Below are 24,009 nucleotides of genomic sequence, written 5' to 3' on the forward strand. Positions count from 1 at the left end.
TCTTGTTTGGATTCTAGTCTTTTAGATACGGTCATGAGAAGATTGAAACTGATTTCCATTCGCAAAAAGTTACAGCAGACGGAACAATCTTCTCTATTTTTCAGGAACATCAATTGGCCGAGTCGACCTCGTGCAATCCGGAAAGAGTAGCTGATCTAGCAGGTGGAGCAAATCGAAGACTGTTGGTGGTCCAGACCGCGGAAACGATCAGAGAACTGGACCAAGATATCAAATAGATTATTGGAGGAGCAAATAATAAAGAGCGGTAGCAGTAAAGAGTCGAAGACATCTCATTAGGGCGTCATAAGATAGTATTAGGCCTCTCGGCGCTCCGTTACTTTAGTTGCTAGTCTGCGGTTACCGCGCACTTGCTGATGTCCAATCGCTAAATTACGCCTCGTAATTTATATATTATACTTGAATTTCCGGGATGGCGCAAGCCGCCTATTATACTGCAACGGTGTCATTCACTCCTCGGTTGCTAAAGAAGAATTATCCATCGTCATCTTTCGAAGCTTCTGAATAAAACTATCCAAAAATGAAGGAATCAAAAATGTCGAATCATCCCAAGAATGACGATATCGCGTAAGATGTTGATTTTCCGTTGGTTGAAATTAACACTGCTGTAAATCTTGCACGTTAGTCTTCTTGGTAGTTGGTCGCTTTTTTGTAAGCATGCACATGGGCATTCGTTTCACGGGACTTTGCATGGTCTCTGTTCTCAGGAAGAGGTAATTTTCTGAATTTGCATACAGCATCGTTATACCGCATATGGCTACTAAATTGCTCGTATACGGTCGTCAGAGACAAAATTAAGTTGCGGTTGCGTGTCTTGCCTCGCGACCGTAATTCCCGATCTGTGTTCTGATAGTCGCGCCTAAGTATAGCACTCGATCCTCACATTGTGGTGGAAATTTGAGGTATCGTTGTTAATTGAAGGATATCGTGCAGGGGCGCTCCTCTTACAGGTTTAATAGGAAGGCGACAATTAAACGGCGGTTATTACAATGGGGTGAAATAGGGAAAAGGACGGCTGTTTTTTCCATGTCACGTTTAATCATTTCACGGTTCTTACCGAAATAAATTAGACGCAGGATACGCACGTTGGTTGGAACCGCTAGAGTGTATTTGAAAGTATATCAGTTTCCAAAAAAAAACAGGTTTTTAATTTTAAACAGATCAATAGATGTATAAATCTGAAATTAATGTGACGTCACGATGAAATGACGGAATGATGAGGGCATAAAAAATTGTCATGTCCCGTTTTCTTTGACCGTATGCTTCTATCGAGAGCAAAAATTCATAAGAGTCGAAGGACTCCGACACGATTCGTAGACAATTTTATACAAATTATGCTATAAAACGAACGAAACAATGCAATAGGAAACAATTTCTTTAGAAATAAAGGAATATTTTATTAATAAATAATAATATTAACGACAAAAGATTCGGATCGTATATCTTAGAAATGTATAGGAATACATAGCTGTGCAGATTCTGATAAATAAAATGGAGCGATGTGAGCCATTGTTCGTAATTGATTAAGCCTTTGACAGAATGCAAGGAAAGTCTCATAAGTATAATTTCTAGATGTTATCAGCTCAGCAATGACGTCCTCTTCGTACCGCGAAAATGAATTCATTGCTTTGGCCTTGATTGTAAATGCATGTAAAGTGTCTAATTACCAAGGATCCTTCGCACGCCTGGCGAAGAAATTGCACGGTAACAAGCGGTTACAAAAAACAAAAAAATGGAACGTAAACGAATCTCATTTCGCATGCCACATTTTGTCGTATTTATACATCCTGCCAACGGCTTACGGGCAACAAGCCCGTTTATTATGAACACAAAAAATCCGTGATCGTTTCTCCTCCCCCTTGTGGCTCTTCCATCACCCATCCTGCACATTGTATCAATCACGACGCGTTTTCGCCGCCTTGTCATTAATGCGTAATTGAATGTTGCCATTTATTTCCTGAATGTGAATCTTTGACTTGCCCAGTAATTGAAAATCACATCATATGACGTTTAAAATAACGACTTAAACTTGTATCTCACATCGCAGTTTATGCCACGTTTTAAACATAAAATTGAAATGAAGTATTCCATCCATTTGTTCGTAGCAAGATCTCTCTTTTCAGGATTCAGAATATTACACTGAAAGAAATTTTATTGCAATATCTGGTTTTCCGTATAGCATTTTAGGAACAAACGAGGTACAATCATAAACATTCCTAGAATAATACGACATTATACTATTTCTATACATATTAATATTGTCTTTACAAGCAAGAATTACTATATGATCTTTGAAACATTGTTATAAGTGTTGTGCATTTAGTTACTCACTATTGTACTTTTCACGACTGTACCGCGATTGTCCCTAAAATGCTATATTTTATTGTACTTTTGTGTATGGGGGAAAAGCAAATATTGCAATAAAATTTCTTTCAGGGTAGAATAAGGGCGGTTGAAAATAGAAATTGAATTTATCCGCTCTCTTGCTCTCAAATGCTGGTGTTTCATAAAAAAGTGTCAAGTCTGACAGGCTGCTCTTTAAATTTTTATTTCCTATTCATTTAACAAGGGAAAATTTCACTTTTCGTTAAGTTTTAACTAACTCGTAATCTGTTCAAACTTTTTTAAATTCATGCATAGATCCTTGAAGCTGATTCTTCACGCTTTCCAAACCTCTGTAACAAAGAATAGTTATCATCATTAGGGCACACATTAAAGTAATCTAAAAACTACCAATTTTTACCGACAAAGAGAAAATCCACAGTGTTTTATTGATGATAACTATACTTTGCTATAAAGTTTTGAAAAGCTTAAAGAACCAGAGTCAAGGATTAAAAAATGTTGAATACCGAAAGAGAAAAACTGTTTCTTCGAACCACCCTAATGGATAATTAATTAAATGCCACTCGACGTGTGCTGAAAAAATATTCAAATTCAACACTTCCAGTTTAAAGATTGCAATAGCTGTCAAATTCGAGAAAATTGACATCATTCACGATTCTAAACAAGCAGCCTAACTCATATAAAAAATCACAATATTTCTGCTGGCTTCCTTGACGTTTCTTTGGAGTGGCATTAGAATGGTATTCCAAACGAAAAAAAAAATGACGTCAAATATAACGAAAGATATATTTTAAACACACGATACGCATGAGCAATAAAATAAATATAATGAAATTTGTGTTACTTTGAACTTACGTGAGATATCTATGCTGTGCAAATTTAAGATATATCAAAAATATATGCAGTCAATGCCGCTAAAATAATGAGGCGTAAGATGCAATTTATATAATTTGTTCTGTTGTTTCTTTACGTATGTCATCAAATATGTGTACCTACATGTAATCTACGACCGACATGTGTATCGAAGCATCGTGACGGTTGTAACTTTTCACTTCGCACATTATAAACATAATAATGCACCTCAGGTATAAGTAATTTCAGTGTAAGGGGCAGATTGTTACACCGATGCCGCAGGTGCTAGCGCACAGCGCATGGTGCATCGTCCTTAAACCTAACACGACACAACTTTATTACTGAGTTCCTTGTTACCGGCATCCCGTCGTAAAAAAGAAAGCTCAACTTGCGAAAGTGCAATCGATCCAACTGTACCGAACGATCCAGCCGCTGGTTTCACTTTACTTAGAAATCCCAACATTCTCTCACTATTCCATTACCAACAATAATATTGCACGTTTCTTTTCGCAAATATAGTTTCATGTCGAAATTGACGAGTCGGCAAGTACGCGCATTACATTGTCGTAAACATTTATACCTCGCACATTTTTCCATCCTATTAATTTGAAGTTTCACCGTCGAATTCAGTGCTGATTTGCACCTGATCAACTAATTAGTCGTCAGACAAGTAAAAATAATTTCTAACACTATTAACGGTGTGACCCTTGCGAGGATCCTGTAGAATATTGATGTGTATGCGCTTTCCTTCTATCGAGATAATAAATATTTCAATTGTTCTGAAGAGGACTTCTCCAAAAGGGCTGACACGTAAGAATAATTGTGATTCGATTACTCCGAACTGTCTCTTTTTTTTTCACTGAGATGAATTCAGCTTGATCCGTAAAAAGCTAATTTCATTCTGGTTATATTTATCAAGTCAGTCGCAAAGCTCGAAGTTGTATGATTAGTTTTCACGTAAAACAGAACCTTGGATTGAAGTTATAAATGCATTTCTCGCTTACCGGAATATATTACGTGGGCACTGATTTTCTGTTATTCGAAAAAAAAAAGAACACAACTCGTGCGACTCAGCTGTACCATTTTATCAAGTTTCAAGTTCTTCATTTGTAAATTTTTTCAAGATCTCAAAGCTCGAGGTAAAACACTATATATTATCAAATTGTTCAAGCCTTCCATACGGTCTAACTACTCTTATGAATAAACAATAGATTGCTGAACAATTGTAAATTTCGTCTTGACAACTGGAAATACTGTTTTATAGCCGCGCATTTTTTCGAAAAATTCTTTGACAACAGGTATGATTTGTAAGACTTGAGTGGCATGCAAAGGACATTGATATACCTGCTGCATAAGGAGAGATTCTTGCTTATATTGATGGAGCTCTGAATTTTAACTTTCGTATACAATTCGCAAGTTTATTTGAAGGCATCTTTTTTGTGCGCCTCTCGTTTTCATCTAACCAATTATAGAAAATTTTGGAGCATTATCGGTTGACAACTTGTGACACCTTATTTCTCAAATATAAATTGCTATGAGAAAATAATTGCTAGGCTGTAAATCATTTATTTTGATTAGAAGTTTTCGAGAGAAAAAAATTAAAATAAATAAACAGTCTAAACTCCTGTTGAAAACAATGGCGGGGGACTTTCGAATATATACACAAAAGTGAAGACTATAAAGATGCTACTATTGATTTGCATATTCCTTTTTGAAAGAAACACAATATAAAAAAATGAAAATTTTCACCCCTGATTCGATAAGGGAACAAATCTTTCTTGATTTATAAGTAATTCATTAGAATAGTTAGAACATTCTGAATTAGAACTGACACATATTATTGTGCACAGTATTGCTACTGTGTCAGTTGAATTCATTTCTCATAGTTCCAATTGTCAAATCAAAGAGTCAACACTTAGAACCCATTTGACTCGAGTGAGAATCACCCATCTATTCCAACGTTGTTTGTGCTTCTCAAAGTCGTTATAGATTTCAAATATCATAAGACAAAAAATACTAAAATTTGATCGACCTTGACCGACCATCTCTTGAAATTTTGGCTCCGATCTGTTTCGAGCTCGGTAAAATGAAATTAGGGAATAACAATTTCTTATTACAAAATTACAGTACGGATGGATTTCCAAATGTGTCAAATTTTCGCATGGAGCGAATCTTATTGTTTATAAAATACATCATCGATTTCCATTAATTTATTCTCGCGATGCCTTTAATCAATGCGTTGCTTTTTAAATACCCTGAAAGACTTTGGACTGATTAATTATCGAATTTCATCGGTTCTGTACCTGCTTGATTTTTGTTAGTGCACTTTTCGAAAGTAAACGTACAAGTTAGAATGTGTGACTAAATTATTATGGACTCAACACATTTGAAGTTTCACCCGAACAACTTTTTTTACTACTCCTTAATACGATGCATATTTTTCTACATGTGATTTTATGAGTATAATTATTTTGTTTCAGGATCGATTCCACGTCAAAAAGTCTTTCTGCAGTCGACGGTACCTTTCTAGAATCAGCCGTAAGTACTAAAATTTTAATCTCCATATCTATACATACCAATATATGCAATTATAGTTCACTAGCGCTTATGTCTAATATGACACAAACATGCAAAACACGGAGTATGGACGGTAGTTCATGTACCAAAACTGATAGCGCATCTATCTGACGATTCCTGGCACCCAAAGAGTGGGTGGCGATAGATTCCCAGGCGGTGGTAAACACGAGCAAGCTCAACCTGTTCTCACCTACGCTGCACTTATGTATTCGCGACGACAGAATTTATTGTCAACTCCGGGCAAACCTATCGTGCGAAATACCCTGGCCGATGGTCCTCCAGAGAAAAAACCATCATTGAACTTGCTGCTCCTTCACCGAGCGTTCTCATGGGCTTGTATCTATGCGATCAACAAGGCACCACGGCGACATCGTGATTTTCGCGGAGATACATTAATGCGACGCATGTCTCGTAGATTTATCGAATGAAATTTCAATGGTGGAATTGCATAAATGTTCTCGATAATGAGACAATGAAAATCATAGTGCATGCTATTCGTCAGCTCCTAATTATGTACATAAATTACTTACCGGGCACGTGATTAGTTGGGTTAACGATTCTCAGACTTGGCTGTGTTAACGGTCGTCAAAGTGAGAAAATTTTTGAAAGTTAAGGGGGTACAATTGAAGAGAGAGAAAACAATGAGTTCCGTGCGTACTAAAGTGTAGAACAATGGTTCACAAGCATAAGAAATCAAATTTCCGATGAAGCGATCTTGGTTTTCAGAATGTCAGCTCACAACCAGTTACCGTACACTAATCCATACTAAACGATCCTTGAAAATGGAGTTGGGACGCGTACTCATCTGCTGTATCAGACGAGTTTCAAAATTTTAACTCACGATCACTGACGAGCACATTTTGCCATCAAAGAGTCTAGGATCAAACCGATTATCAGGCATTTGAATCCTATATTACAGTACTTTATTACCAAGAGAGCACACTTGTCGAAACGTCGACATATGGTCGACAAATTGAGGCTAGTGTAATGTAACGAAAAATTTGAGTTGCAGTTGGCAGGAAGACGATAAAACGATGACTCTTCGCCTGAGTTGTGGTACTGACTGGTAATAAGCCAAAAGTCGAAACAATATCAATCGTACGTTGACGAATGTTCTGAAAAACATTAAGATCAAGACAACACCTATGCAACATCTAGCGGACACTTGTGAACATATGTTTGACATGCAGTCATCTATTGGTTTCAAATCCCGGATCAATTGACTTCATTTTATACTGGTAATAAGTCAAATATGAATCAACCGTCTGTAACTTGGAAATGTACATTCGCAATCTTAAGATATAAGTAACGATTTTTTGATACGAAGCATTATGGAAATACTGCGAATAGTTCCATATATGCGTTAATGGTAAAGTTTGAATGCGAAAAACAGATCCAAGTTATATAAATGAATGATTCTTTACAGAAGAATCAAGGTGACTTATTTTCACTTTAGTCTTGCCACTATCTGCCCTCAGTTGTAGGATTAGGACAGTTTAAAATAACTGAATTTGTGCGATCGCAAACGGCTATTCATAGCTTAGGAACAGAGGCTCAAAGAATATTTACAAATATCAGAAAAGATACTCTTGCGTAGTATGATCAAAGTTGAAATAAAAAATGAAAAAAAAAAAACAAAGAAACATGAGAGCGGTTGTGGTCTGGGAAATGTTCGAGTTCTGGTGGATTCCTCCACACGTACTCTACTGTGGTGACAGCATTCCTGTACCAGAAGTGTCCATTTTGCCAATTGATGTTCTCGTGCTGGGAGCGAAAGACCGGAACAGCATGCAGCACGACTGTTCGAGTCTCATGGAGCTGATCAAGGATTCAGTTGATATAAGTTGCATCAGCGGTTACATCACCGGGTATCTACACCTTGGAGCAACACGACGAGCGACTGGCACAGGAGTCTGAGGGGTGCGCGTCAGGACACGGATCGGCCATTAGATGCACCAGAGTTCCATCAGAGTACTGTTGGAGATTCCACAACTGGCGCAGTAATGCCAAAGCTGAGAAGTATATTCCAACGCTTCCTGCATTCACTTGCAGTTCCAGCTCCGGAGCTGCAATGCCCAAGTGCATTAGACTATGAGATGGAGAAAGGTCGGCTGGAGTTGCATCGCGGTTCAATATCATGGATGCTGAAGATGGTCTTGACAAAGGTCAACTATGCCGAGGCCATGCCAAGCCGAGTTACCACGGTGGTCTACGCATGAGACTCGCTTTCCCATTTAATCGTCGGATACGAACTCTACGGGTTAAATTCCCACTCGTTATCCTACCGCTAGTCGAGAAAATCACCGGTCGATTTTATCATGGTGTCGTATTCCGACCTCCGGTTCACGTGTGACTCACGATTAGGCCGATCACCGCGAGGGGTTATTCACTCATAGATTGGGTGACGTGCGATTGGAATCGTTTCAAGCAATTTCGACTATTTTCAAGTGACTGCTTTTCAAACTGGATGCGATTTCAAGAAGTGAAAGGACGTACGATTTTATTAGATTTCAAGCGATCTCAACTGATTTTGAGTGATTTTAAGCGATTGTTTTGCAATTTAAGTTGTGAGTTCCACAATTGCATACACGTGCAATTTCACGCAATTACACATAATTTTCAGCAATTTTAAATGATTTTAAGTGGTTTCCAAGTGCCTGATTTTTAAAGTGGTTTGTGATTTCAACAAGTGAATACTCCCTCGGATTACCGTAATTTACAATCGCTGATATAAGTCAAAGTGAAGCTGCTAGTTGTATTACACATTGCATAAGTTCCGTTACTTGATTGTCTGGTCGCATGATGAAGAATTTCGTATTTTGTACAAATTTTATTACTTGCACATGCTCCAACGTATATGGCAAGCACAGCAAAATCTATTTTCGCACAGTTGCAGCTTACTGATCCAAAAAGTCTCCTAGGTATAGATTTCAAATTTTTTTTATGTCTACGTTAAAATTCGTTCGGTCAGAGGTTTTCAACTCATCGATATAAATGGGATGCTTGCGCTGAGATAAGTGATTTCAGAAATTCCACTTTTTTAATACATTACAAGCATTTAAAGACTTAGATAGTTGATTTCAGTCATTTTCATAGTCGAGTTAACCGTTTTCACCGGCAAGTGTTATGTAATGTGATTTATATGCACATAGGGTTAGTTACTTTCCAATTACATTCGATATGTACTTAACACGAAATCTTACTAAATTGTCCTGCTGGTATATAATTATTTTTAACCAGACACTTGTTTCAGTGTCCAGTAAGGTTCCTTAGGTTTCACCGTACAAAATGCCCCCTTTATTAACGTGGATGAAATAAGGGAACGTCTCGAAACAATCCAATTTTAGTACGCCTCGCTTGTTTGAATTCACTCAGAGCAAAAATGTTTCGAGTTTGTCTGAAAAAAAAGATTTGACTCGAGTATGAACCTATTAGGTAATTGACTTGGCGTTAACGATAAACTTTTATCTGTTTCAATTACAGTTTGTTCTAAATGAAAAAATTTTCTTACTTACGTTCGTACTCGTATAGACCTTTATCTCAATGCGTTGCGTGCGATACAAAATCTTTTATAATACCTTGCGGGTCATATTCATAAAACTGTCATTGGTGATTCAAAATTTTTTTTAAATCGGAACAATTCTAAAATTGCTATTGGAATAAAATGATAAATTCTCTTCCGCTAGATTAAAAGATATTTTTATTGGCATGAAGAAGATCACGAAGGATAACAATACATGCGTGAGGAAAATTTCCTGGCAAATTAAAATTTATTTATACTTATCTCAAAAGTGCAGATATTGATCAACCATTCATTTGTTTATTTATTTAACGTAAAATGTCAACTCTACCCAACACCTATCAATTTCTTCGAAAGTTGATTCCACGTGGATTGCCATACACGTAATGTGAAGAAAATGCCTTTAAAACAAAACGTGGATAATTGAATAACAGCTATACTGTAGAAAGAAAATAACCATTTTACAGAAAATATACGTCGTATAATAGAGAAGACAGACATTACGTATATGGGCAGCCAAAAGAATTGTCGTCAGAAATGGAAGTCGACAAAAGTAAAACAAACTGCAAAGTCAATATACGAACTGACTAAATATTGCATTATTGAATAGGGAAAAAGAATATGGATATAAAAGTACAAAATTATTAAAACTAGAAATAAACTAATATGATGCACGGAGGCAAAAATAGTGCAGCAAATGGGAAAAAAAAGATGGAACTGCTCATTAAAAGTTCAATATTTCGAGTCCGAAAAACACCCTCAAAAGTTCCAGCAGAATCTGTGATCCGGAAGTCTGATATTCTCCTTGTTAGTTAAAAATTACTTTCATGTCCAATATAATTGACTTTCTCAAGTACGGATCAAAAGATGACTTTTGATGCCGACGCTTCTGTAACTTGACCACAGCAAGAATCACAGGTGCTAGAGACACGTACGTATAAATTCAATTATAAACTTGTAAGTTTTTGCCGACTCTTCTTACCGGCGGTATGTTGTCATCGTCGAACAAGGTGTTGGGAGAAAGAAGTGCTCTGAGATAGGTGGCTGTTGGCGGTCATCCGAGTGATCGCAAGTCGTGACCAGAACTACTAATGCACTGGCTTGTATCGCAAAAAGCTCGTAGCTGTTAAACCGGGTCCAGTTCTCGCTCTCGCCAAGGACATTGAAAGGTGGTTGAATCCTGAAAGATTTTCTAAGTACCGGAGTGCATGCTGCTTTACCGGGACCTCAAGCGATCCGCCGTTGGATCAAGAGGTCTCCCCAAAAAAGCATGATGTGATATAGATATGAAAACATCATACGCGTTTCCGCGAGTTTAGAGGCTTTAACACACTCGCTACGTTCCATCAACGTTCGTTACGAAAAGTGTGTCGGATATTGTATCGTTTGACTTCACTGGTCAAGAAAATTTTGTAACGAGGAAGGTTCTTGCTAATTTTGAAATTCCTATCTACTCTCATTATGAAACCATATTTATTCTAATTCTAATTTCAATTATATTATACTAAATCGTGTTCCTAACATAATCAGTTGAGAGTTTTCATGTTACACGTGAAAAGTGAATTTTTGTTAACCAGTGTTTTCGATTTTATTTCGTGCACCCAGCTACTGAATTTCAATTTGTTTCCTTTTTCTTGAATAAATAAATTTGACTACACGCAAATTGATACCGCTCTTTTGAAGATGTGAGCTGCACTAACGGTTATTCTCGATTATCTGAAGAGGTCGATCACCACTACCATGAGAGTGCATCGGAGTAAGCGAGAAAAACCAATGATCGATCCTCTTTAAGTCTACAATTAGAGTCTTTACAAAATCAGTTTAATTTGCCTAAGGATAACGTGATTTCGGCGTCTTGAACAAATCCTCGTGTCTCCTGGCTAACATGGAGCCTTGATCTGGTTCAAAGTGCGTGACCATGATTTTGACGAAGTAAAACGTCATTTCAAAATTCACTGTAGTATTATTCCTATTCGATATATATGTCAATAAGTGGTAACTCGATTTTTACTACGCAAAGTTTACGGTCAAACCGAACTCTTACAACATGACGTACAATATAACAAGTGTCATAAAATCAGTTCGAAAATTTTGAAAATTCCAGTGAACTTGCAACGAAGATATGTAAATTTGGAAATATTGAGTGTATTTGTTTGCAAAAGGTGCTTCTTCAACTACGGCACAATGAGTTTTGAGTAGGATTTACTCGCAAGCAAACTGCCTAAAATTCATGAAAGCTTACCATCGACTTGTTCTTATTAAAATTAATCCACAAGAGTTTTTGGAGAATTATGAGAATCCATTCACACCGGCATGGCGGCACAGTGAAAAGATTTATAAAATTCACCAAATACGACAAAAAAGAAAAACGTTCTTCGATTGAGAAAAATGTAATTTTGTTGAAATAGAAAAATGATCCAAATAGTAATTCGGTTTATCGAATGAAATCACAGTTATTTTCATCGACAAGATATTTATTTCGCCACGTTTAGTAAATTTGAGAAAATTTTTGTGCCTGTATCGAAAGCTCAATATCTACTTTTGAGATATTCAAGTATAACGGAATCTGTTGAGGCGCTGATCAGAGAGTGACAGAGATTGTGAGAATTTACCACAACTAGTTCCACCACAGTTGCAACACTCTCCGGACTATCTTCAACAAATTTCCACACATGTCGAGGTATGCCAGTGCAGGCTTTCAGACTCTTGTGCTTTCGCAATCGTGGAGTTCGGCAATCCGGGTGGCGGCAGGCCTGCGAGGCTAGCAGATAATTCCAGTCGAAGGGCTCTTAGAGGAGTCCTGCACGCGAGAACGAACTCCTGGTGGCCGCTTTTCAGCGTTATCTCGGTCCGGCGACGTCACCCAGACTTCTGCTCGCAATGAATTCCGCACACGCAGGCCTTTTACCGCGAGTCCCCGTGTCTTCGGGTGATATATATCGAACCTTGGCGACAATCATCAGTTCACGTGTTAGCCAAGCCAATTACAAGGATTATGGGTATACGCAGACCCGACCGCGTACGATACTATCCACTTTTCGATACCGCCGCGCTGCCGCATTTATCTCGAACGATACTTACACCGGTCTTTCGTTCATTAGTACTATCCGAGTTTCACACCGAAAATAAAGGCTCGACGTCGCTCCGACCCCCTCACACGCCAAGGCAAATGTTTCGTAAATTTTCGAGCCACAGCTTTTTTGCTTCAAATTTTCGTTTATAACGTGTAGAAGGAACTCTTTGACGACTGTTTAAATTTTCTACGGCACCCGCATGTAATACGCCGTGTGTTACGGATGATAATTTATCGCTTTTATTATAATAATAGTCTACGCCGAGGATGTATTTTCGAGTCCCAGTGGACGCCTTGAGCGGCCTTTCATCTCGCACTCCATCTGACTTGGAGGTATTTGATATTGACTTCTCAAGGCAGCGCTTTGAACTCTAGGCGCACCAGAACTCGTTGCCCCCGCTACCGCGGACCGACCCGAGTATCCCCCGGCCCTTAGTATGTTTAATTAAAAAGCTCAGACCTGGTTCAGGACCCGAACCCGAGGCGGACTCGACGTCGGCGTCGACGTCAACGAGAGGCAGGTATTGGTCAGAGGAGAAACTCAAGATTAGCGATGCTCCCGTAGGTACGGTACGCGTTTGAACGGTGTTCGTGTGCGTGAACGCGTTATTTCTGCATTTACACCGGTGAAGTCAAGTATAAATAACACCTCGTGGCTGGCATGTGACTTAATTGTTGCGATTCGATATGCTTGACGGTTTCAGAGCTTCTTTGACTGAGAACAGAGCCTTGGATAGTGCGATTGTGATCCCCCTTTGATCGTTGTGGTAAATGGAAATAGTTTTTTGAGTATATGTAAGCATAGTTCAGGCTTCTACTTTTCATTAATGATTTTTTTGCGGACAAAGACGGGAGATCATCGACAGCAAAGTAATGATAATAATATCGACAATAATCATCACACCAATCCCGCGATAACTTTTCAGTCAGTGACCATTGTTACGCGTGCTATACACCATATGTTTTTTTAATTGTGTATGATAGCCGGTCCATGAATTTTCCAATATTTATTCAATTCGGAGGGGTGAGAATTTTGAACTCCTTGATTTGCAACATGTAACGTTGTACGCTACAGTACGCCTAGGTGGGATATAAAATTTGCAATTCGTTTATTTAGTCGAACAATACCATGAATTTTGCGATAAAATGGAATAACTGCAAATTGAAATCGAAGAAGGATATATTTTTGACATTGAAATACGAAATGTTAAATCGACGAATTATAAATTCAATGAGTGAATCTTGAACATACACTGATCACGATTATTAAGGGGGGCACCCGTTTTAATTTTAAGAGAACCCAGCAATTTTAAATTTACACAACTCTGCAAAAAATTGAGACCAGAAACTTTTTAAAAACCATTTTGTAGCTTGAAACGTCAAATTGAAGATGGGTTTCACAAGTTTTGTGCACATCAGTTTTTCTTCAAGCAACACACTACTTTAAAGTAATATGTTTCAAATTTGCAAATTTGAGTTCAAACGTCTGCACGGAACATGATAATTTTTTTTATCGACTTCAGAGACAGCTGTTTTAAAGTGAAACGTATCCCGTTCAAAACACTTTCTTCAAACCTGCTGTACAATTTTTTTTCTAACTTATTAATCGTTTAATGAGAAAGTGCTCTAAAAACCGTGAGTTATCATCTTTTCAATCAAATATGCAAACATCGAATCCAATCACTTTCGCGAGTGGGTCTGCTGCAAAGAGTACTCTCGAAATTTGAAATTAGTAACATCTTAAAAATTAGAGTGTTCTCTTCAAAAGCCTATCTTCCGATTGGTTCCAAGATGTTTTATTTTTAGCCATAAATCTACTTTTAACAAGAAACACACGATTGCAATATTACCACGTGAACTTGCACAATGGATAATTCACATTCTGTGTATTATTGCGATCTCTGGCACAAACATGGCTTAGAAAATTACACCTAGAGGTGAAAATATGCATCAGAGTGAGTAGGTCACGGAGTACATAAACGAATGTAAACAATTTTTATAAAAATACATTTCGTGTCTGCAATTTTAAAATATAAAATGAAACTTTCATTACACGAAACATCTGAAACATCAATGTTTCGACACAAACAAGCATATAGTCCAAGTCAGCTGTTAGTGATACGACCTACTCGCTGAGATGTTGAATTTCGCCACCAGATAGCGTATTCGAAGGCCAGAGTTCCCAATACAAAATTATCCATTATCTCCCTCTTCGATCAATCTCATTCGTAAACACCGCATTGTGGTGCTCTTACTCGCTCGACCTTCGAACTTCTATCGTGCTCGAATACACCTGTTTGTTTTTGCGGTGTGTTCCCTTTTCTGTACACACCGAGGATTAGCAGTCTCGCGAGTGCTGCGAAATTGTCATTCAGAACAAGTTCAGGCCTGAGCAGTGAATGGTGATCTTTCGTTGTTCGGCGGTTTTCGGTAACTAATTCTTTACTCTGATTTTCCCTTTCAACGTAGTTTGCATTCGGTCCAACATCGTTTCGCGTAACTGTGTGTGATCCAAATAAAGTGTGAAATTCTTGTGCAACAAAGTCTCGTGTTTCCTCGCAGATGAAGGCCGTGAAATGGTGACAGGAAAAGAGAGGCGATTTGTTACAGGTATGATCATTATTTTCAAATAGTAATTAATCAAAATCACTAAAATTAAATCGTACCGTCTCGCGTAAGCGAATCTATTTTCAGAGGATGGTAAAACAAACTGTTACAGTAACTCGTTGTGTTTATTGGACAGCTGATAGTTCTCCATACGTAAGAATAGATTCTTTGTTACGTTATTCTTCCCAACGTCACTCCGTCGAGAAAAATTATTGTTTTCAAATTTGTCAAAGAATTTCTCGAAATCCCTGAAAGCACCACAATAAAATGAATCAGTGTAGAAGTATGAAAATGTAACACAAGCCGTACATATTTCTACGAGTACTAACATATTCCACTACGAAATCGGTGAATGTGACTTTACAAATTGTAGGTATTTTTCGAAAACAATCCATACAACGTGTAGGTATTTGTCTCATCAATGTTTATCTAAAAAAAATCGATCATCGTCGTAAACCCTCGTTCATCCGAGGTATCGAGTTTACTTTTGCGCCGTTTACTGTAGAACGTGCTTCTTTTTGTTTTCGCAGTAATGATAATGATAACAATAATAATCAGGTAACCACGAGAGAATTCATTTATACCCATTCGGCTTCTGCCAGGTTCTATTCTTTATTTATGGACAAGCTCATTATTCCTGTGCACGTAAGCATATGAAAAATCCTCCTCCCTTCCCCCTTCCCCAACCTTCCATTTTCCATCCTGTTCAAACCCTCCTTCCTCCCAACGACCACAACCCGCCAACCGGCCAACGCGTCTCGCCTTTTAAATTAGCAAGCTTTGGGTACTCTGGGAGTTTTGGGCAGACGCGAATTCACTGCCTTTTGCGAAGTTTTAAAAATGTTTTCGTTATTCCTTTTTTAAAATCTTGTTTCACTTTTTTTTTCTTTATTTATTATTTTTTGTTTTTTTTTTTTGTTTTTTATTCCTCTTCCTTTCTTTTACATGCTCCTTCCGTTTTAACTGCTGGGTATTCATAAAGGGACGAAGCTTAGCCCTGGCAAATATACCTGCCAGAGCGCGACTCGACTCACATCCGTGTGTTCGTCTGCTCTCATTATTAATATATTCACCCCGTAACGAAGTAGCTCGCTCCTCTTCAGCGTTAAATGAAAAGGTCAAGTTAAACCAGCCGAAGAAAGCGCACAGATGCGATTGTCATAGCCACTGTGTCAATATTTTCTTCTATGTATCACAAGAGTTTCGCGAACACAACATAGACTTGCGTATCGAACGTTTTTACTGTTTATGCTTGTGGCGACTAACTCTGTCACGTAATTAACCCCGCGTTTTTGAATTTGTCGATTAAACCAAACGTGTACCGGCTTATCGTCAATCATTTTGTGAAAGAGATACGAGTTGCCTGTACAGTCATTGAACTATAGACTACAGACTATAATCTGTACTTGGATAGTTGATAAGTCAAGCAGTTTCCGAGAGAAAAAATTTAAAAAGATTTCCGATTTTTTTACGTCTTATTCAAATGGAAAATGGAAAAAATGAAACAGGTACCTCTAAATATCAATATTGAAAGCTCATATTTGTTCTACTTAAAATTTTGATGCGCGTTTAAAAAAAAAACAAATTTCATTTACATTTGCACACCTTATTTTACGCATATATATAGACTGCAAACGCACGCCGATTACGTCACACAAATTCTGTACCGGATTTTCTAAATTGATGAATCAATAGCTGTATATGATCCGGTACAGAAATTAGACTGTTGCCTCCGTCCTTGAATCGTACTTTTCAACAATGCGATCGAGATCTCGATCTGCGTTGTTAAAAAGTACGATCCAACGACAGAGGCAACAGTCTAATTTCGCAGATGAAGAAAAGTTGATACTATCAAAGAACCGCAAACGTGGATCGTTGAAGCGCCTTTCCCTTGAATCAAGACTGTTCATAATCCGTGTAAACAAAGTGAGCTAACAGCCGCGAGGGTGAGGGCGACAGGTTTAAACAAGATTACGAAACGATTGAAAAAATTTTCATCCACCAGCCCCTATCGAGCACAGCTGAAGCGCGTGGCCAGATGGAGGGACGGGGACGAGGACCTCGACGGGTGCGGATGGGAGGGAAGGTAACAGATCGGAGATTAGCCCCAGGTCGCTTCTTTGTGCCGCAATGAAAACAACCGTCTCAAAGAACCGGGATGAACACAATTCTAATTACCCGCCTCAAATATCATTTCTCTGCGGCCTTCGCCGGTATTCTTAATGAAATGTCTCTTATCAACTCCAGGCGCCGGTTCGTTGTCTGGAAAAGGGAATACGGGAAAGGGAAAGTTCTGGAAAGGTAACCATTGCCCGCTCATAAGTACCGACTGTGTGTGTGCGATCAAGCACGGAACGAAGCTCAAGTCCAAATGCAACTTGTACGCGGTAGAAAAAATAAGGAGTATGATTCTTTTGATTTCTTGTTAATAACTCTGTAGTAGCGTTCGTTCATTTATATAACCATCCCGTTCAGAGTTGGTTCCATAGATCTCCGTCCCAGGAAACACACTTGATTCTTTTGCATGACTGTGACGTCACATTGTGAATTATTTTTATATAAAATTGACATCACGGGGTGCCTTCTATATAGCATTCCACAAGTTCGATGCTGCTGCAAAGTAACACAGATATCATACTATTATACAGCGAGGGAAGCTTAATTGGTAAATGCAATGAACGTCACTGAGTGTTAACCTGGCACTTATCGCAGAATTAATATTGATGTCATGTATCGCAGATGTCACATTGTTATATCACTGAAACTGTACGATTTTTACAATTTGAACAATTTCTCTGCGATGTTTATGAACAGCGGTGATTACCCTTCTGACGGATAAAGAAATGATTGTAAATTTTTTTGCAAAACAATGTGAGACAGTAAGGAATCTGACAGGCGCTGGGTGTGGATGCATTTGAAAGAATAAGCCTGTAAGCAAATTTTCGGAGGTTAGAAGTGTACTTTTTATAAAAGGAATTAAGAATTCCATTTTACCTCCAATAACATGCCTACGGTTGTTTTCAAAAAATTAGTAATAATTCTGTGCTTGAAGATGCGAATTTTGAGACCTTCTTGGAAATGGTGATTCTAATCTCAATAATTAATTTTTTATTTCTATCAGTAGAAAATTATTAGCCAATAATTGTCAAGGCTTCAAAAAATATCAACCGCAGTATCGCGTGATTTGCTTATCTTTCCTCGTCTGCACACCACATACGGCACATATGTAACACAAAAACGATGCAATACAAAATTATCACTTATGTCGTTGTTATTTTCATCACCGTTGCGATTATCATCAGAATTTGAGTACGGGGGATAGCGGCATAGCAGTTATGGACTAGTCAAGTATCTAAATTTGAATATAACAACGTTATAGCCAGAATCGAACCTACACTCGCGGCAAAGTGCGCATAAAATGGTCACCGATACATATCTATGCAGCAGGGAACCGTTTCCGTGAACCGATGTATTCGAGCTCTCGGAGACACGTTTACTCTACGAACTGTAATAATTTACATATGCGCATACATGTCGTATTATACGCTTGATCTCACCATGACAAAATTCTTTCGAACAAGTACAAGCATTTGTTTTTATTTGTCAAAGAATTTCTCGCCTATCTGGCCCGTCCCTCTTCTCCCCGCTCTCCTCCCTAAGCCGGCAATTTCTCGTTTGCTCCAAGGACTATCATCCTGTTCGTACGGGATGTCTAGTGGTTTCGATTGAAAATTCTGAACTCAGAATACGCCGCTCAAGCTCGTGCTCTTTCCGTACGATATACCAGCGCGTGCAGTTCAACGAGTTGCATTAAATGCAAACGTGCAAGCGGTCGGATGCGAATGGCGAATGATCGTGGCGGTCGTTTGGCTTTTCGATGGAACATGAAGGCACGCATTTGTGCAAAGCAACTACGGTATGCCGATGTCTGATGTCTTCCACAAAGAGACTGGATACCTCGCCTCGGCCGTACCTAATACATACCTGCTACTGTATTACCCAGGGCTAAAAAACAACGCAAGCGGCGTAACTGCATCGTATCTCGATTGTTATTCCAATTAATTTTTTCGTTTGACGGCGATCTTATTCTGCCAGGTCAAACGTTGAGTCGGTTGCGCGTATTGTAGATATGGAAGTTCGTTTGACCGCACAGTCGCTCGCGAAGGCAAATGCGGGGCTGATTTGTGCGATCTATCGTTTACCGCGTGGAATAGTTGAAATTTTGGTGAGCTGGTGCGCTTTCGGCATTCGGTGTCCGGTCAAAGCAGCCGCAAAAACTAAAATATCTGTGGGGAAAATTACTGCTGGAACCGCGGTAAGTACAAACATTGTGTCAAATAGTTTCCTCATTTTGTTCAAGCGCGGTTTTGCACGAAGTAGAGTATAAGAAAAGAAAAAAGTGGTATCAAAGCGAACTTCGTAGACCGTAATCGGTCGAAATATGTCATACAGTTGGAAACTATGCGTACGTGACGGGACAAGGAAAGAAAGAATGAGCCAAGCTCCACTGGTACTATAATATGTGCCACATGCCGCTTTGAGAGCCATGGAAAAAGAAGGTCTGGAGAACAAACACATGACTCTCACACGGGTGAAACGTGATCGCTCTTTGTCACTCGGACGTGTCGCAGGCAACAGTCACACCGAACTAATCGATCCTTTTCTTCGCCGGTCTGGTAATAAGAAGAGCCCGTCTCTCCGTGGTACAGAAAATAATGTATTGCCTCGGGCGTGGAACTTTCGCGTGATTTCGTATGATAGCTGCTTTCAAGGGCCAACATGTACGATAATGTACATGTAATGAAAAATTTACTCATGTAATGTTTGCACGAACTGAGATTCTTTTGGAAATTTATTTCAGATTTTTCTCTCCAATCGTTTTTTGCATTTATAAAATTTTAAAGATGAAAACAGCATGACATTTTTGGCGATCGTAGACGATCGTTCGAGACCAAATCCGGAAGTGAAGACCATTTTTTTTTTTTTTTTAAGAATCGTTTGACTAACATAAAAGAAAATAAAAATTCCCAAATATTTCCTGATTCGGTATTTCTAATGGAAATTATACATGTAACCTATCATTTGAGGCCAAATCTGGCAGTGAAAACTATTTTTCTAAAATTTATCTGACCGATATCAAAAAACTAAAAATTCCCAAATTTGCTTAATTTAGTATTTTGATTGGTTCATTTTATTAATTTTTTTACATGTATAATGCAGAATTCGCTCGGTGCATAAAAATGAATAATTATGTTACAAAACTAGAGTAAAGGTTGTACTCGGATCCTTGAAAAACTGTCCCACCGCTGTCACACGACGTACAGCGTATCGTAAAACGCCTTCACGATTCGATGGTAAAAGCATTTACCCATGTTCCGATTCACCCCAATGACATTCCCCGTCTCGTTGAGGATTATAAATTATTTAATCAAGGCTGAGGCGGCTCCCGCAGAAGTAGGCAAAAAGAAAATATTTTCCCCACCATAACAGGAGGCGTGATGGCGTAGTACAGAGGGTAATAGCTATCGAGAGGGAGAGAGATGGAGGGTAAGGGGAGAGAGTGGCCCCTGGCAGTAATAAGACGGCGGCATAGTTTTAACTTCTCTTTTATGTTGGCATTTTCCGCGGTGCTGCTTTGTGCGAATGAAAGCTCAAATTGCCGGAGCGCCTTCGGGGAGACATTGAGACACGATGAAGACGCCTCGACTCACCCCCTCCCGCCTATCGTACCAGCCCCACATTTTCTTTGACCCTCTGATCTCTTCAGCCGTCTTAAGTTTTGCGTTCCGCTGCGTGAGTATTGATTCGTGCATACCAAGCGGAGAAAACTAAACGGGTGTAGCAGTTGTGTTTACAATTCTGCATACACTTTTTCCAATATCCACACACGCTCAATATAGTCGAGGAAATAAAGCAATGGACTGTCGATTTTTTGAGCAGTAAGACGGATTTTAATGCGGTTTTTTGCATTCGCTTCGTAAGAGCGCCTACAAACTTTGTGAACTAAATTGATTAATTAATTTTTTGAAAATGCATTATGGCATTAATAATATGCATTTTGCAAGTGCACTTCCAAGAGACACTAAATAAAAAATTTGCTACTCGGGGGTTTTTGGGGTCGCTGAACACGAATATCGCCACGGCAACCGTCTCCGAGGTACCTGGTGCCCAGGGTGGACAGTATCAACGTCTTCTCCTAGAGTTTTGGCGAAAATTGTGATCGAATTTGTGATTGAATTAAGAACAATATACTTTAATTGAGGTAAAAATGATAATACTCAAGATAATTCCAGAAAAAGACGTTGAAACGTTCACCCTGGGCACCACGTACCTCGGAGACGGTTGCCGTATCGATATTCGTATTCAGTGACCCCAAAAACCCCCGAGCAACGAGTTTCGACAAATTCGATCACAATTTTCGCCAAAACTCTAAGAGAAGACGTTGATACTGTCCACCCTGGGCACCAGGTACCTCGGAGACGGTTGCCGTGGCGATATTCGTGTTCAGCGACCCCAAAAACCCCCGAGTAGAAAATTTTTTTATTTAGTGTCTCTTGGAAGTGCACTTGCAAAATGCATATTATTAATGCCATAATGCATTTTCAGAAAATTAATTAATCAATTTAGTTCACAAAGTTTGTAGGCGCTCTTACGAATCGAATGCAAAAAACCGCATTAAAATCCGTCTTACTGCTCAAAAAATCGACAGTTGGGCCGTTTTTAGTGCTTTATTTCCTCGACTAATAATAATTGATCGTAGATTACTTTTACGTTATGTGCGCGCGTGTCTGGCGAATCGTATTAAAGTGAAATTCGATTCAGCTGCGTCTGACTACATGGCCACAAATATGTCAAATTTAGAAACAAAATTCACGTATAAACGACTATTTACTTATTTAGTTATTTGTTTACCTATTAGCTTAAACATGGGCATAGCTCCATTACAGGTAGAATAGGAATATCCACCAAACAGGCTTCGTATGTTACAGAAGTCTGAAGCCAATACTAAAACTTAGAATAAGGCTTTTTAAAATGTTAGAGAAACACGTGAAATATTAAAAATCACTTCGATTTTCAGGTGATTTCTAATTATTTCGATTCTTTGCATCCCGTTTGATTAAACGAAAATTTTGTATCAGAATAAATTGCAATTTTTTACCTGATTTTAAGACCTATCAGAATATTGATAGATGAGCTGCACTGCAATCAGTTTCTACTGTTCCATTCGTCAAAAAATGTCTGTAACTTGCTTACAATATGTTTGAATTTTTGTGAACAATCTTGAATGCGTTTGGTTCTGAGAACACACAGGTAAAGTAATGCCACACGTAATATACACAAAAAATCATTGAATTCGAATCGGATCAATGAAAAAAAATTCATCCTACGGGTAAACTTCATAGGCTTGGACAATTACTGAAAAAAATTTTACATCGTAAGATTCATGCCAAGCAACTTCACGAATTGTACAGGCATAGAGATCTATTCCACTTTGTTATCCATGTAAGGATTCAAGTTTGTTGTACAAGTCGAGTTCAAAATACCTACAACTTCCAAGTCATGTAGATCCCTATGCGTATACAATTCGTTGAGTTTTTTTTTAAATAAACCTTACGCTGCAATATTTTTTTCGTAAATATTTCCCCACGTATCAACATACGTAACGCATTCTTTAAAATGTCAACTGCCATTAGACCAATTATGAAGTCGAAATATTGATGAAAGAGTTTAACTTAGAATTGGCGGAAAGTCGGCAAGGTACCTGTTCACCCGAGATGTGACGATGATTGTCAATAAGCCAAAAGACGAAGCGGTGCTAATCATATGTCAACGAAAGTGTTCAAAAACGTGAAGATGTAGACAACGCCGTAACAAAAATTAAATATATGTTTCACTCGAGGGATCATGGTCTCAACATCGTTTGAAATAATTTCATCATCTCCAAAATTACAGTGAAACCGATAATATTGAAATAAAATTCTGCACGACTAATCACTGGTAGTCCAGAGAAATCATTTAGGATTACGGGAATCTCTTTTTAATCTCAAGAAATCATACGAAATCTTAGAAATCGTAAAAAATCACCTAATCATATTTAAATTATTTGCCAAGTAATCTCTCGTGAACCACTTTATAAAATGTAAGTAAACATTAAATATGTAATCACGGTGACAATTTTTGCTCCAGTGAAACATTCCATGACGTATATATCTGGCCATAGCGAACGTAGTAAAAAAAAAGAAAAAAAAAAATAATGGGGAAATTTTTGAAATTTTAAAGTTTCGCTCGACGTGATTTCGATGACACAATCAATCAATTTACAGTCCATTTTCATACTGTTGTGAACATTCTTGAACAAATGGTCGACATGTAATCAACTAGTGGTTTGAAGTGCGCCCTCTTTATCAGTCTTCGATCAGTTGACTTCATTTTCTGCCGGAAATGACTCAAATATCACTCAACCGCGTTTTACCTGGGAAGTAACCTTGATTTACGCGGTGTAAGTGTCACCTTCGGTTCGTTTTGCAAATCAAAGTTTCCACGCAGGTGTCGGAAAAAATATTGCGTGTGACACTTGCGGAAGGATGATTTGAGATACGACCTATTTTCCGCGCTTGTTAAACAATACACACTATTTTTTTGATGTATGTACATCAATCGAGTTCACGGACCAGATCATATAACGCAGGAAAAAGTAAGACTAACCCTGTGGCGGCGATGGTGGGAAAAAGCCGAGCGTACGATGTCAGATTAAACGGTTGATCAAGGGTACAGTCCACCTTACGCAGTGTAACGCATTCGAAAATTGTCGTTGCAACGTGATACGAAGTGAACTGCGCGCGAGAACGGGCAAAATAGAAAGACAGATGAGGCACCAAGAGAATAAGATGGAGCAAGCGAAGAGAAGATGAGTCGGTGTGCAGTGTGTACAGTGCGGTTTTAGATGCATTATCGAATGTTTTATTCATAAGCGTGGAACAAAGCCCGGTGTTTATTCTGAGGACATCCCGCCTCTGGA

At 38.5% G+C, this 24,009-nt stretch overlaps 1 protein-coding gene across 1 annotated transcript in view; it reads left to right on the top strand.

Annotated features, from left to right (window-relative positions):
- Positions 1 to 24,009, top strand: part of LOC124302446 (uncharacterized) — a 194,209-nt gene that overhangs the window by 132,305 nt on the left and 37,895 nt on the right. The window contains exon 3 of the mRNA XM_046758641.1: positions 5,694 to 5,751. Coding sequence (XP_046614597.1) covers positions 5,694 to 5,751 — 58 coding nt within the window. The remainder of the gene's footprint in view (positions 1 to 5,693; positions 5,752 to 24,009) is intronic.

The sequence above is a fragment of the Neodiprion virginianus genome, chromosome 4 (assembly GCF_021901495.1).
Source record: "Neodiprion virginianus isolate iyNeoVirg1 chromosome 4, iyNeoVirg1.1, whole genome shotgun sequence".
NCBI lineage: Eukaryota > Metazoa > Arthropoda > Insecta > Hymenoptera > Diprionidae > Neodiprion > Neodiprion virginianus.